The 14,851-nt window shown below is 41.7% G+C and overlaps 1 protein-coding gene across 12 annotated transcripts in view; it reads left to right on the forward strand.

Moving 5' to 3' along the window:
• The window catches only part of CLEC16A (C-type lectin domain containing 16A), a 327,820-nt gene that overhangs the window by 53,301 nt on the left and 259,668 nt on the right, over positions 1-14,851 (forward strand). For all 12 annotated transcript variants that reach the window (XM_075830097.1, XM_075830102.1, XM_075830099.1 and 9 more), the window contains 2 exons: positions 1,964-2,138; positions 4,058-4,111. In XM_075830097.1, the coding sequence (XP_075686212.1) occupies positions 1,964-2,138; positions 4,058-4,111 (229 nt within the window). The remainder of the gene's footprint in view (positions 1-1,963; positions 2,139-4,057; positions 4,112-14,851) is intronic.

Here is a 14,851-nt window from a genome sequence, read left to right on the forward strand (position 1 = left end):
CCCTCCACCACTTTTATTGCGAGTAGTGTTGTTTATGCATTGCTGGAATGATCATTAACATTCCCAAAGTTGCAGAGTTGCAGAATGAAGATTTATCAATGAGAACCCCTGTAAAGTCTCTTAGCCTGGGCCGCAGCCAAGATTTAGATCATTCTCGCTACTGTGTTGATTTTTTCCTTTATAAACAAGTGCTTAATCCTGATGCCTTTAATCTCCTACATTCTGAATGATCGTATGACTGCCTCTTAATTGGATTGCATGAATTATTCACAGCTTCCTCCGGGTCATTGCCCCCCACAGCAGCCTCCTCATGTACTAATTGAAGCCTTGCTTGTTGTGCTTGAGTGATTGGAGTGGTAGCGCAATCCATATTCTCAAACAATCCATTAAAGTGATTGTAATTTGGCTAAATTAATAGACCACATTCTTTAGTGGGAAAGGATGGCAGTGGAGGATGCTAGGCTGCGTCTGGAGTGTCATTTGGCATTATAACCTAATTGGAGCAGATTCCTTCGAGATCAGAGGTGTAATGCCATAGCGGTAGTATTTCATACATATATTGAAAAGTGCATGCAAACGAGACCCGGTAAGAACAAATAAGAGATGCGTGTTCACACCTGAGACTGTATACAGGAAGCCTTTGTCCCATGGCAGCATTTGCTAATGTCACATGGCTGCATTTTATATATATATATATATATATATATATATATATACACATGCCCATTGTAGAACACCTTGAATATACCCGTTTCTTCCAAATGTACACTCAAATACATGATTGGTTGTGGCAGGGTATGTGCATTAAGTGTTGCTGCCTCTTCTCCCTCTTCCCTGCCTAATGTTCCGGACAGCAGTGGACAACCATGTGCTAATGTGGTACATTGTTCTTTTTATATAGTAAGTATATACTTTATATATACCCCCAAGATGGGACCCCCACTTATTGGAAATGTATGATACAGCCTACTCATACACCTTATGTTTCACACACCCCAGCAGGACATGATTTCATCCCATCATGTCGGTGTACAGCTGGATCAAGGATCGGCGGCGTCTGAACGGCTCAGAATCCATAATGTAAACTATATTTCAATTTGTTGGGTTTTCCAATCTTAGGCATAATAACGCTTATTTAGCAATATGTAACTCTACAATATAATTCTATTATGAGTATTTTTAACGTGCTCTGAAATAAAGGGGTCTGTCCTAGTCACATGCTCCCTTTATACATGACAAGCACTATATTCATAGGTGTCATGATAAATGTGTTCGGATTTTACTATGATGCATCTTCATAGTTGTTATTATTATGCAGCTGGTTTTATATGTTTATGAATTAGTCTGTTTTATGTAAAATAATCTACTCTGACTGCAAGTATGATTGGATTTTGCATCTGAAGTACATAATGTGACCCGAACTATGTGGACATCTGACCATCACATCTATATGGGCTTGTTGGACATCTTATTCCAAAACCATGGCAGATAAAATAGAGTAGAGCCCACTTTTGCGTCTATAACAGCCTCAACTCTTCTGGGAGCAATTTCCACAAGATTTTGGAGTGTGTTTGTGGGAATTTGTGCCCATTCAGCCTTAAGAGCATTAGTGGGGTCAGGCCATTCATTTTGGACGAGAAGGTCTGACTTGCAATCGGTTTTCCAATTCATCCTAAAGGTGTTGGATTGGGTTGAGGTCATGGCTGTGTGCGGTTCTTCTACACCAAACTCCTCAAACCATGTATTTATGGACATCCCTTTGTGAACTGGGGCACAGTCATGCTGGAACAGGAAAGGGCTTGACCCCAAACTTCCCACAAAGTTGGAAGCTACAATTGTCCAAAATGTCTTGGAATGCTGTAGCATTGAGATTTCCCTTCCCGTCTATTCTGTGCGTAGAGTTTTACATAATAGCAGTAACCAATCCTTGAGTCACCGTATTTTGTATCCATCTATTTTCCAGACACAAGAATCGAGGAAGTCTCAGTAATTTAGTATCACAGCACCTGGATCATTTAAATTATCTCAATGATATTCTGATTATCAACTGCGAGTTTCTTAATGATGTCCTAACAGACCATCTACTCAACAGACTGCTACTTCCTCTCTATGTCTATTCACTGGTGAACCAGGACCAGGTAAATACGCAGCTTCCTTTATGATCTAGGTAGACTATTGCTGGTAGCGATAATGTTCTAGGATTACGCTTTATGTGATTGATATACTGGTGATATTAGAAACTGGCATTTCCATACAACCCATTTAATAGCGTGGCAGCTGTTGCAGGTAATAGAACACAAGCCGCTAGATCTATTTTTCCAAACCTGTGGTTCTCCAGCTGCTGGATAGACTTGGTCAGCTACAATGCTTAGGTAAGCCCTACTGTTAAAACGTCCATCTAACTGATTTGCGAAAAACTTCCTCAATTGATTTAAAGGGGTTGTCCGGGCACGGACAACTGATCACCTTCTGACAGCAGCTTCTTCCCCGGCAGAACAGAGAATTGGCATGTTTAAAATAAACTTGCCGATCCTCATTTCCCCAAAGCCTGTTATCGGGGGACAGTAAGGAGACCTCCATACACATTAGATTGTCAGCAGGATCGATCAACATAATATGTGTGGGCGGCTTACCACTCCCTGGATGTTTTACTCTCCATTGTAATTGTCAGTAATGCCTTTGGCGTATCTCTTCCTGCTTATTTCATAGTTCTTCGGAAACAGGTAGTTTATGGAGCACATAATTACACGGGCAGCGGTGTAAACCTTTCCGTATTACATAATTTCCCTGACATTTTAATAGGCAATGTCTTTGCTTAAATAAGTGAAGATAAGATAAGTAGAATTTACATAGGTAATGGACTCTGGAGTGATTTGCAACCTTAGGTCCTGTTTACATAATGTTTTGTCCTTACGCTTAGCATGTACGCCAGAAAAGCTCCCGATGTACCCACTAAATGTGTCCTTAGGTTAACGTTAGCCTGACTAAAACATTAGAATGTCCCTTTGTCATGCGTCGGTATATATTAGTATGAAATAGTAAAAAATTCATACTGTTTTTAAACAATGGAGCTGTGGTGACGGATGTCATGAGTATTTCATGATGTATATGTTAAACGGGTGCCATCATAGCCAATGGGTGATGTATGCCTGTGACCGGTACTTTAACCGTTGCATCTGTCACCCATAGGCTAAAATGGTATGTGTTCAAAGCATACATATGTTTCCTGCCATATACGTTAAATGTAGGCCAAAAGCGTTATGTGAATGGGGCCTAATTCATATTGACAAAACCCATTAGTCTTTCCATTCTGTACAAAATTATTATTATAGTACTAGCAATTGACCCGCCCCCCTCCTGCCCCAGAAAATATAGTCTACAGTGGCCTATGTCTACATGGCAGTCACACCCCCCTCCCCCCCCCCCACACACAGGTACTTGCCAAAATCTGAATGCCTGCTTCATCCACTAATCCCTGTGCAGTTGTTTTCAGCTCCTATTAAGCTGAATAGTTGCCGTATACGATAGCACATGGAGGAAACTGCCACTGGAATGTGGAAAATAGATGTGTGGGAGGACGGAGGAGAAATGGAGTCATCTCGGCTGATTAACTATATTGAACAGATTCGCATTGATATCTCTTGCTATTTGTTTTTAAAGTTTTAATAATCTGAAATTATACTTCACACGAGCGTGTTCGGTCCGTGATATACGGACCGTATGTCGGCAGTATTTCCCAGACCGAACACACTTCAGGGAGCCGGGCTCCTATCGTTATAGTTATGTACGATGCTAGGAGTCCCTGCCTCGCTGCAGGACAACTGTCCCGTACTGTAATCATGTTTTCAGCACGGGACAGTAGTTCCACGGGGAGGCAGGGACACCTAGTGCCATACATAACTATGATGCTAGGAGCCCGGCTCCCTGCAGTGTCTTCAGTCTGGGCAACACTGCCGACATACGGTCCGTATATCACGGACCGAACACGCTCGTGTGAATCCGGCCTAAATAATGCTCCTATTAATTATAAAACTTTTTTCTTTTTTATAAACTTTAGTCAACAGACCGTCCAAGAATAAGTCCGCAAGTTTCCTTGTACCTGTTATCCCAGGTAAGTTACTGCTTCTTTCTAAGGTGTGTGTGGTAGGGGCAGGCCAAAATGTTTTTGATGTTGCTGTCGATGGACTTTCTATAGTCACCTCCGAATATTAACAGAGCTTTATGCCTTTCCCATAGTTTTTCCCATATTTTGTGGCCCGGCTTTACACTTTGAAGACTTTGCTGTTGTTTTTTTTTTTTTTGTGTGTTGAATTTCTTGTATATAGTTAGAACATTTTTTTTTTCTTTAGTATTGATTATTTAAGTAGTATAGCAATTACTATTGATTTTGTTTGTGTAGTTTATAGGTTAGGCATTGTTGCAAAAGCCTGAAGATTTATGCTGCATACATTTTCATGATGTCGATAATGACTACAGAAAATCAGATTAAAGAGATTCAATGAGAGACGAAGACCACTAAAAACCTTAAAAAAATAAATAAATAATGTAGAACTGTGGTTAACCCAAGCAGCCCACCCATACCCCTATCCCTTGACTATCAAAGTAGTGTACTTCAGGTTCATAAAAAATGTGGGACTTTCTTACCCATTTGGGCTACCAATTTGTTAGCAAAACAAAATTGTCCGTGGCCACCTTCCTTTGATGTCTTTGGCAGGCACAGTATTAGATGAAGTAGTTCTCCAGTCTTTGGACCCTGCTAAACAAAGTGGCTGTTAGGGTTATGCTCGGCCAAAAGGTTTTTTGGACCGTTGGATATAAAAGGACTTGACTGCAGTTACTGCCATAACCGTATAGCTTGGTTGTACTATACATGATCTATATTTGCTTGCTTTTTCTCAACTGGTTACGTCTCGGCTTCATCTCAGATCTCATGATTTGCACCTTTTTGGTTTTTCTATAAGCAGACCAATATTATTTCCATTGCCAGCCATTCACTTACAATCCGTTGAATACCTTCTTTACTACAGAATATAATCTATGGCTTACAGGTTATTGAATATGGATTCAATGTAATATATTCTGTTCAAACATATTTATTGCCCTTTGCAAGTGGGTGGGATTGGACAGGAGGAGGGTTTGAGTGGACGGGGATGTTATTGTCTCATATGTTACCTGTTTGTATACCATGAAAACACGTGTCAATAAAAACGATTTGATTAACCCCTTAATGACCGGGCCTGAAAAGACCTTAATGACCAGCTAAATTTTTCTGTTTTTGCCTCTCTGCGTTTCAGCAGCCATAACTTTTTTATTTTTTCATTGACGTGGCTGTATGAGGCCTTGTTTTTTTTTCGAGAGAAATGGTATTTTATTTTTCCCACAGTTTGGGGGTAAAACAATTTTTTTTTACGGCGTAATTATGGGAAAAAGCGATTCTCGGAATAGTTTTTTTGTTTTTTATCCCGTTCACGTTTCACGCTAAATAACCCATTAGATTAATTCTTCAGGTTATTACGGTCGTGTAGATACCTAATATGCATAGGTTTTTTGTTTTTATTTAGTGTAGGGGCAATAAAATGTATTTTATGCAAAATAAAGACTTTTGGCACTTTTTTTATTTATTTATTTGTTTTGTTACTTTTTTTTTTTTTTAATCCCATCAAGGGAAAACTTTATTTGTAACTTTATTTTTTACTTGTAATGTATTAGCATACTTCTGTACGCTAATACATTACACTGTGTCACTATGACACAGGCTGCTGATCGGGCAGCAAATAGTGTGCCCGAACAGCAGGCACACGGAACAGACAGCCCTGGGGTCCTTTGTAGGTCCCCAGGGCTGACTGCAGAGGGATTCCCCAGTGTTTGATCGCATCACTGGAATCCCGGTGATGCGATCAAAGAGGGAAATTCACGGACCGCGGTAATCAAAGGGTTACACAGCTGGGGTCCGAATGTTTGCCGACCCCAGCTGTGTTCAGGAGGCTGCTCTAAGATCAGGAGCTGTTAGTAACAGCTCCTGCTTAGAGGATGAGTGCTCACACGAGCGCTCATCAGCCTGATCTGCAGCGACGCCAAAAGACGTCTCTGTAGATTAAGCACCCGCACCACCTGACGTCAAAAGACAGTGGGCGGTCGGGAAGGTGTTAAAAAAAAACTAAAAAACACAAAAAATATTTATTGCCAAACTCCAGCCCAGATAATATGCAAAGTTCATGACTTGGCTTTGGGAAATATCCAATTTTTTTAACATATGCTTGACGCACCCAGGTGAACAATGTCTGGCTTTTTAACCCCTTCTCGTCGTAAACAACTTTCAGATTTTAATTTTCTTTTTTTTCCTCCCCACTTTCCAAAAGCCATACATTTTTTTTATTTTTCCGTCGATATAGTACTACGAGGGCTTGATTTTTGCGGGACGAATTGTAGTTTTTCGTAGCACCGTTTTATTGTGCCATATAATATACTAGGGAACGGGAAAAATTCCTCCATTGTTTTTTGCCTTTCGTTTTTACGGAATTTACTGTGTAATTAAAACAACATGTTAACTTTATTCTGCGGGTCAATATGATTACGGCGATACCAAATATATATATATTTTTTCTATATTTTTCTACTTTTACAAGTAAAAAACTAAGCGTAAAAAATTTAATTTATTTTGTGTCGCCAAATTCTGAGAGCCATAAGTTTTTTTATTTTTCCGTCGATTTAAGTGGTATGAAGGGTTATTTTTTGTGGGATAAGCTGTAGTTTTAATTGCTGCCATTTTGCGGTTCATGCAACGTTTTGATCACTTTCTTTATTCCATTTTTTTGTGGGAGATGATGTGACCAAAAAATAGTGATTTTGGCGCCGCCCCCCCTCTTTCGAACTATTTAAATGCCGCGGTAGCTACTGACCACGGCATTTAACAAGGTTTAAATGGGTTTAAATGGGTAAAGTAATACAACTGATGAGCAGGATTTGATCTAAAAATCCCAATAATTTTCCCTTATTTTAGCTACAAATGCTGATCCCTTTATGAAATGAAGCTGGTCCGGCAATCAGCTGATCTTTGCGTGTTTGGCTTTCGAAACCCTCAGCAATCAGTTCCTATTGCTTCGTTGTGGCCAACCAAATGTAGTATTACACGGCTGTCCATGTAATACAGAGAGGATGCCGCTGATCGCCTCTCAACTCTGGCTCGCAGAGTCGAGTCCCGAGTGGGGGATACCCCTCTATGATGTCCAAATGCCGTCATAAAGGAAATATGGAAAGGAGTGATCTTAGTGAGACCACCCCTTTAATAACAGATCTAACTTTGAGATCTAAAAGCAGCATGTAAAATAAATGAATCTGGTAGAGTTTTTCCTGAAATGTCCTATACATTAGCCTTTTATGACATGGGATTTACTTGAACTGAATGCATGTATTGATCTACCATCTGCTGTCCCATGCAGTAGAGCAACATAGTAATTATAAGGGCACGTCCAGACGTGGCGCAATTGCTGTGGAATTCCACTGCGGGCAGTCTGCAGTGGAATTCTCCAGCGGCCGCTTTATACAGTTGTTTCAATACATTTTTAGGCAAGTTGGTTCAGACGTTGCGGAAAACTCAGCTGCGGATAATAGGCTCCTCCGCCACGTCTGGACGTGCCATACAGTGCCCACAAAGTCATGGCACATATCATATTGTCTAAACCGCATCCACAGACGTTCATGCAGTTAACTGACCGCACTACCAAAGGGTAATCCCAACTATATAGTAACATCCATATGATACCGTGAGCCAGAGAGAAGCACCTAAAAAGTAGTTCTAGTTAGATAGTAGCCATTGGATACTGGTTCTAACCATATTAAAACTAGTAGTAGAATAGTGGCGAATTGGCAGTACCAGCTACATAAAGAAATAGAGGCGCTCGATGAATAGTAACAGGGCTGTCTCCAGGTTTATGTGGGCCCTTGGGTGGCACAGACTTAGTAGGCCCCTTTATGGGGGAGCTCATGGCGGCAGTAAAATGGCAGAAAACGTCACTTTGTGCCCCCATATAGACATCAGGCCCTGTTTATGCCCCCATAAATTTAGGGCCCTCTGTAGGTAGGGCCACACAGCCCCCTCCCAGGTAGTGCCACACAGCCCCCTCCTCCCAGGTAGTGCCACACAGCCTCCCTTCCTAGTAGTGCCACACAGCCTCCCTCCCTGGTAGTGCCTAACTCCATGTAGGTAGCGCCTTTGGGGATCCGTCTAGGAGTGGAATTCCCAGCCAGAGCATTTCCGACGCTTTAGCTGGGGATTCCACTTCAGGATAAGCCCCTGACGTCACCGTCCATATATGGACTGTGTTGTCAGGGGCAACCCCAGAGCCATAGTCCCTGGCGGAGCACTACTAGCACTTTGCCTGGGACTCCTGCTCTGGTCCTGACATCACTGTCCATATATGGAAAGTGATGTTAGGAGCAGAGCAGTGTCCCAGGCAAAGCGCTAGTAAAGGCTCTGCTCCGGTACTCCGGCTGTGGGGAAGCCCCTGAGATCACTGTCCATATATGGATAGTGATGTCAGGGGCAACCCCAGAGCCAAAGTCCCGGGCAGAGTGCTACTAGCACTCTGCCTGGGACACTGCTCTGCTCCTGACATCACTGTCCATATATGCTACTAGCGCTCTGCTTGGGAGTCTGTAGCATAGTAAATGGCAGAGCGGGGAAATACCTCACTGCTCGGCCATAGCGTTCAATAGTATCTGCGTCCGAAGGACACGGCTACTATTGAATGTGATGTCGCTCTACCACTGTACCAGCCATAGCGGCTGCTAGCGGGGCCACTGGGCATGGGGGAGCCATGACGGCGGGCGGCACGGGCCCCCTCATGCTGCGGGTCCTGTGGTAGCTGCTACAGTGGTAGTTACGCCACCTCCTAGACAGGGGCTCTCTCTAGGAGCAGGATCTCCGGCAAGACACTGGCCGGGGATTCCACTCCTGGAGGAGCCATGACGGCAGCGGCTTCTCCCTGTGGCCGAGTGGGCCCCCCCAATGGTAGTGCACCCCGGCTCTTGCCCGGCTTCGCCGGGTGCTGACTCCGGCCCTGCATAGTAGTGTCAGTCATTGGAAGCCATCAGTTTTGTATTGCAATATTTTTGAGCCTTCTGGAAATGCTTGAGGTAGCTAATATGTATGTGTTTTACCACTTTCTATATTCTCTTTGCGTGCAATAGGACGATAGAAAAGCAGAAGTGGTGAAAAGTGGAGAAAAACCACTTCTGCCTTCTCTCTGGCTAAGGCTATGTTCACACAGAGTATTTTGGGGGAGGAATATCTGCCTCAAAATTCCGTTTGGAACTTTGAGGCAGATATTCCTCTCCCTGCACGCCGATTTTCGCGGCGATTATCGCGCCGTTTTTCGCCCGCGGCCATTGAGCGCCGCGGGCATAAAACAGCGAGAAATACCCTTTCTCCTGCCTCCCATTGAAGTCAATGGGAGGTCAGAGGCGGAAGCGCCCGAAGATAGGGCATGTCGCTTCTTTTTCCCGCGAGGCAGTTTTACTGCTCGCGGGAAAAAGACGCCGACGCCTCCCATTTGAAATCAATGGGAGGCGTTCTCGGGCCGTTTTTGCCCAGTTTTGCGACGCGGTTTCCGCGGCAAAAAACTCGGCAAAATACCCCGTGTGAACATAGCCTAAGTGTACAGCCATGTTACTGGTACAATGTGTAAAAAAGCAGCGTACTAGGATAATCACCCTGACCACTTGATGTGAAAACTGTTTGGTTTTTAAATAGATAATAAACAACACATTGCTAGCACACACAAAGCAGGATGTGTTTTTGCAGTAAACCACTCCGTTGCAATGTTTTATTAAGTGAGATAGTTGTGTTTCTCAACCGCACTGAGTGTCCCATTGTGAACCAGTCCTAACTGCTTAAATGCCGGATGAACAAGTACACCCTCCCATGTTGTCTTTCATACACACACACACAATTTTAGTAAAGTCCTCGTATAAACTGAACTGTATTCACAACAAAGTGCTCCATGCCAATTTCAGGTATATCAGTATCCATTATTCATTCTTGCTCCCTAACCCTTAGCACAAGGGACTTTATTGATCTTTGCATTACTGGAATGGCTTTCAGCATTTGGAGCCCATCCCGTTCAAAGCCTTGCCTTAAAATAAATAAATGTGCTTTGTCCTGACGCCCTATAAGCATTTAAGTTTCTACATGAATTGACCTTCTAAACCTTTGAAAGAGCTATGCCTGCTAGCAAATTAGGGCATTTCTGTAGATCCGCTTAATAATGCACTCTGAGGCAAAGTAAACCCTTTTAAATTGCATTCACGAGAAACGGAAGTAAAATAAATAAACTGCTGGCGGTGTCCTTATTTTGTCCTTGGCAGGAAGGTACTTGAATATGTGACACAGGATATATTAGGATGGTAAATCTTCAGTTTTCACCCTTGCATCAGATAGCTGTCTACCCTGTCCACCTTACCTCCTTTCTCTATCCGTTATTATTTCTATGTCATTGTGCCCTTCTGCTGTCACATATAGTAGATCTAGACTGACGGTAAATAAAGATTACCACTTCATTTCAAATCAATTGGCTGCTATGATATAAATAATTTTCTTCTATTACAAAAAAAAGGAGAAAGACATAGATGCGGAATTAAAATAGCAATCATTCCTTAAAACCAACCTGCCGAAGAAGAATAGGCCGAGTGCGCTTCCTCCTCTAGCATCAATAAAATGCACCACTAGCTTCATGGTTATTCATTTGGTTCTTCTAGACCACGTGTTTTGGGGTTATAAGACCGCTTTTCGATAAAAACAAGGTTTTTATTTTTCCCCCTTTTTTTTTTTTTTTTAAGCAATAGAATTAAAATTCATCTCACCCTTTTATCATGTCGTTTTTGGTCCGATATTTTTTGACTAATTTCTCTATATATATTTTTAGCGGAAGTAGCTCTGTTTTTCTGATACAGAGCTCCAAATCCCCTGTATAGACATAGATTTTCATGAGAAAACTGCTCCAGAATTTCAGACTTTTTTACAAGTGCACGCATTTTTCGTGGCGTCTTTTTTTGGACGTAATTGGAGCTGGTTTTCATTGGAGTCCATGAAAAGCTGCTCCAATTACGTCCCAAGAAGTGTCCTGCACTTCTTTAACGCGACCGTAATTTTACGCTCTGTCTTTTGACAGCGACGTGTAAAATGACAGCTCGTCTGCACAGAACATCGTAAGACCCATTGCAAGCCATGGGCAGATGTTTGCCGAAGTATTGGAGCCATCTTTTCAGGTGTAATTCGAGGTGTAAAACGCCTCCATTACGTCTGAAAAGAGGTCGCGCCCACATACCCTTAGGTGCCAAGATATACGCAAATTCTACATTTAAATTATTTTAAACGAAAAACGTGAATGTATTAGATATCCCCACAACCGTAATATCCTGAAGAATGGATTGAACTGTTTAGTTCGTGTAAACCATAAACGGTATACAAAAAATGAAAATCGCTTTTTCTGTATCCGCGTCGCGTAAAAGAATACGGAATTTACACACTAATGCTTTTGTATCCCCAAATGGCACTATGATTAGAATTCCCCCAGCATAAAGTGAGGCCTCCTATAGCCAGGTCAATGACCAAATTTAGAGATATGGCTGGCGAAATGCAAATAGACAACAATTAAAGCATGTACTATGTTATTTACAGCCTTGGTTATTAAGCCTTATTCAAACAAATGTATTTCTCGTCCTTGTGCTGTCCGTTATAAGAGCTGGACAGCACACTGACCCATATAAGTCAATGGGGCTATTCACACATCCGGTTTTTTTTCACAGGGCATGTGTCAATTGCGGAAAACTCGCAGCATGTCCTATTCTGGTCTCTTTTTGCAGACCAGACTTGCCCATTTTTAGGGTACGTGAAAAAAAATAAAAAAATGGACTGCTGGGGTCCACTTACTTGAGAACCACAACTTTCAAAACTTTTAACTTCAATTATGGGATTATAGGAACAATTTCCATTACTCAACCTGCTATGAGGATTTTTGTTAGGCTGGGAGTGAGCTTTGTAAATATCGTATCTAGCAATTCGATATCTTCAAACTTGCTAAATACGGTTCTACATATACAGTACCTGAAACTGAACTTTTATTAAAAGGGTCATCCCGTGACGACAAACTTTTTTTTATAATATAATTAATCTTGGGGATCAGTTGTTCTCTCAGGGAAAGCTGCATCTGGCTAGAAATGTAGTTTAGTGTTTCATGGTGTCGATATGGCCAACCATGTAATGCACGGAGAGGCTGGGTGCTCCAAAAAGGGTGACGCTCTCTGCTTTGGCTCGTAGACACTCTTTGACATCCATAGGTCCTAAAAAGCCATATTAACCCCTTCCCCCTGTTTACATTCTGGGCCCTAATGACCAAGCAATTTTTATAGTTTTTCCATTGTCACATTCGAAAAGCTATAACTTTTTTTTTAATTTTTTTTGCGTCGACTTAGCTGTATAAGGTCTTGTTTTTTGCGGGACAAGTTGTATTTTTTAATAGCACCAGTTTAGGGTACATATTATTTGAGTAACTTTTTTGGGGAGGGGAATAGAAAAAAAACCTGAAATTTCGCCACACTTTTTTTGCGCCCTAAATCTACGTCCTTTACCGTGTGGTATAAATAACACAATAACTTTATTCAACGGGTTGTTATTATTGCAACGATACCAAATTTGTATAGATTTTGTAGGTTTTACTACTCGCACAGTAAAAACACTTTTTTTTTTTTTTTTCAAAATTATTTGTTTTTGTCTCCATATTTGAAGAGCCATAATTTTTTTTTTTTATTGTTCCGCCGATGCAGTTGTATGATGGCTTTTTTTTTGCGGGACGACTTGTAGTTTTTATCGGTACCATTTTGGAGTAGATGCAACTTTTTGATCACTTTTTATCACATTTTTTTAACCCCTTCCCGCTCCTTGACGTACTATTACGTCATGGCAGCTGTATCGTTCGCGCTCCATGCCGTAATAGTACGTCTCGGGAGTAACGGCCGTTTCGGCCGTCCTCCCGACACATACAGGAGCTGTGACGCTGCTGTCTTGTTCAGCAGCTGTCACAGCTCCTACAGCGGGGACCGATCGCTGTGTCCCCGCTGATTAACCCCTTAAAAGCCGCGTTCTATAGAGATCGCGGCTTTTTAGGGGTTAAGCTGCCATCGCCGGCCTGCTACGCGATAGCGGCCGGCGATGGTGACTATGGCAACCGGACACCAAACAATGGCGTCCGGCTATGCCATAGACGGAAGCCTAGTGGGTCCTGACAACGTCAGGACCCACTATGCTTGCTGTCAGTGAGTAGCTGACAGTTCTAATACACTGCACTACGCATGTAGTGCAGTGTATTAGAATAGCGATCAGGGCCTCCTGCCCTCATGTCCCCTAGTGGGACAAAGTAATAAAGTAAAAAAAAAGTTAAAAAAAGTTGTGTAAAAATAAGAAAATAAAAGATTTAAAAGTATTAAAAGTAAAAATCCCCCTTTTTCCCTTATCAGTCCTTTATTATTAATAAAAATATATAAACAAACAAATAAACTATACATAATTGGTATCGCCGCGTCCGTAACGGCCTGAACTACAAAATTATTTCATTATTTATCCCGCACGGTGAACGCCGTAAAAAAAATAAATAATAAACCGAACCACAATCACAATTCTTTGGTCACTTCACCTCCCAAAAAATGGAATAAAAAGAGATCAAAAAGTCGCATGTACCGAAAAATGGTACTGATCGAAACTACAGTTCGTTACGCAAAAAATAAGTCCTCGCACGGCTTTATTGATTGAAAAATAAAAACGTTATGGCTCTTAGAATAAGGTAACACAAAAAGTGAATGATTGTTTACAAAACGTATTTTATTGTGCAAACGCCATAAGACATAAAAAAAAACTATAAACATCTGGTATCGCCGTAATCGTATCGCCCCGCAGAATAAAGTGAATATGTCATTTATAGCGCACGGTGAACGCTGTAAAAAAAAACGAAAAAAAAAACAATCGTACAATTGCTGTTTTTTAGTCACCACGCTACCTAAAAATAGAATAAAAACTGATCAAAAAGCCGCATGCACCCCAAGAAAACTACAATGGATTCCTCAAGGGGTCTAGTTTCCAAATTGGGGTCACTTTTGGGGGGTTCCCAATGTTTTGGCACCACAAGACCTCTTCAAACCGGACATGGTGCCTAATAAAAAAGATGCTTCAAAATCCACTAGGTGCTCCTTTGCTTCGGAGGCCGGTGCTTCAGTCTATTACCGCACTAGGGCCACATGTGGGATATTTCTCAAAACTGCAGAATCTGGGCAATACGTATTAAGTTGCGTTTCTCTGATAAATCCTTTTGTGTTATAAAAAAAATGGTATAAAGAGGATTTTCTGACAAAAAAAAAAAAGTAAATTTCACCTCTACTTTGCTCTAAATTCCCGTGAAACATCCAAAGGGTTCATAAACTTTCTAAATGCTGTTGTGGATACTTTGAGGGGTCTAGTTTCTAAAATGGGGTGTTTGATAGGGGTTTCTAATATATGGGCCCCTCAAAGCAACTTCAGAACTGAACTGGAACCTAAAAAAAATAAATAAATGAGGCAATACTTCGCTTCTTACATTATACTGATAATGAGCCGTGCCCACCCCGAGATGACCCCAGTTTTGACCGTTTGTATAAACGGAGACCCCTATTAGACCGTTCCAGTGCCCGGTTTTCCCCAGCATACACCCCTGAGAAGTGTATTTCTATTGATGAGTCCCTGGTACATTTTAAAGGGAGGGTTCAATTCCGCCAGTACCTGCCGGGTAAGAGGGCAAGGTATGGCGTGAAGATGTATAAGCTGTGA

Source organism: Rhinoderma darwinii, chromosome 6, assembly GCF_050947455.1.
Source record: "Rhinoderma darwinii isolate aRhiDar2 chromosome 6, aRhiDar2.hap1, whole genome shotgun sequence".
NCBI lineage: Eukaryota > Metazoa > Chordata > Amphibia > Anura > Rhinodermatidae > Rhinoderma > Rhinoderma darwinii.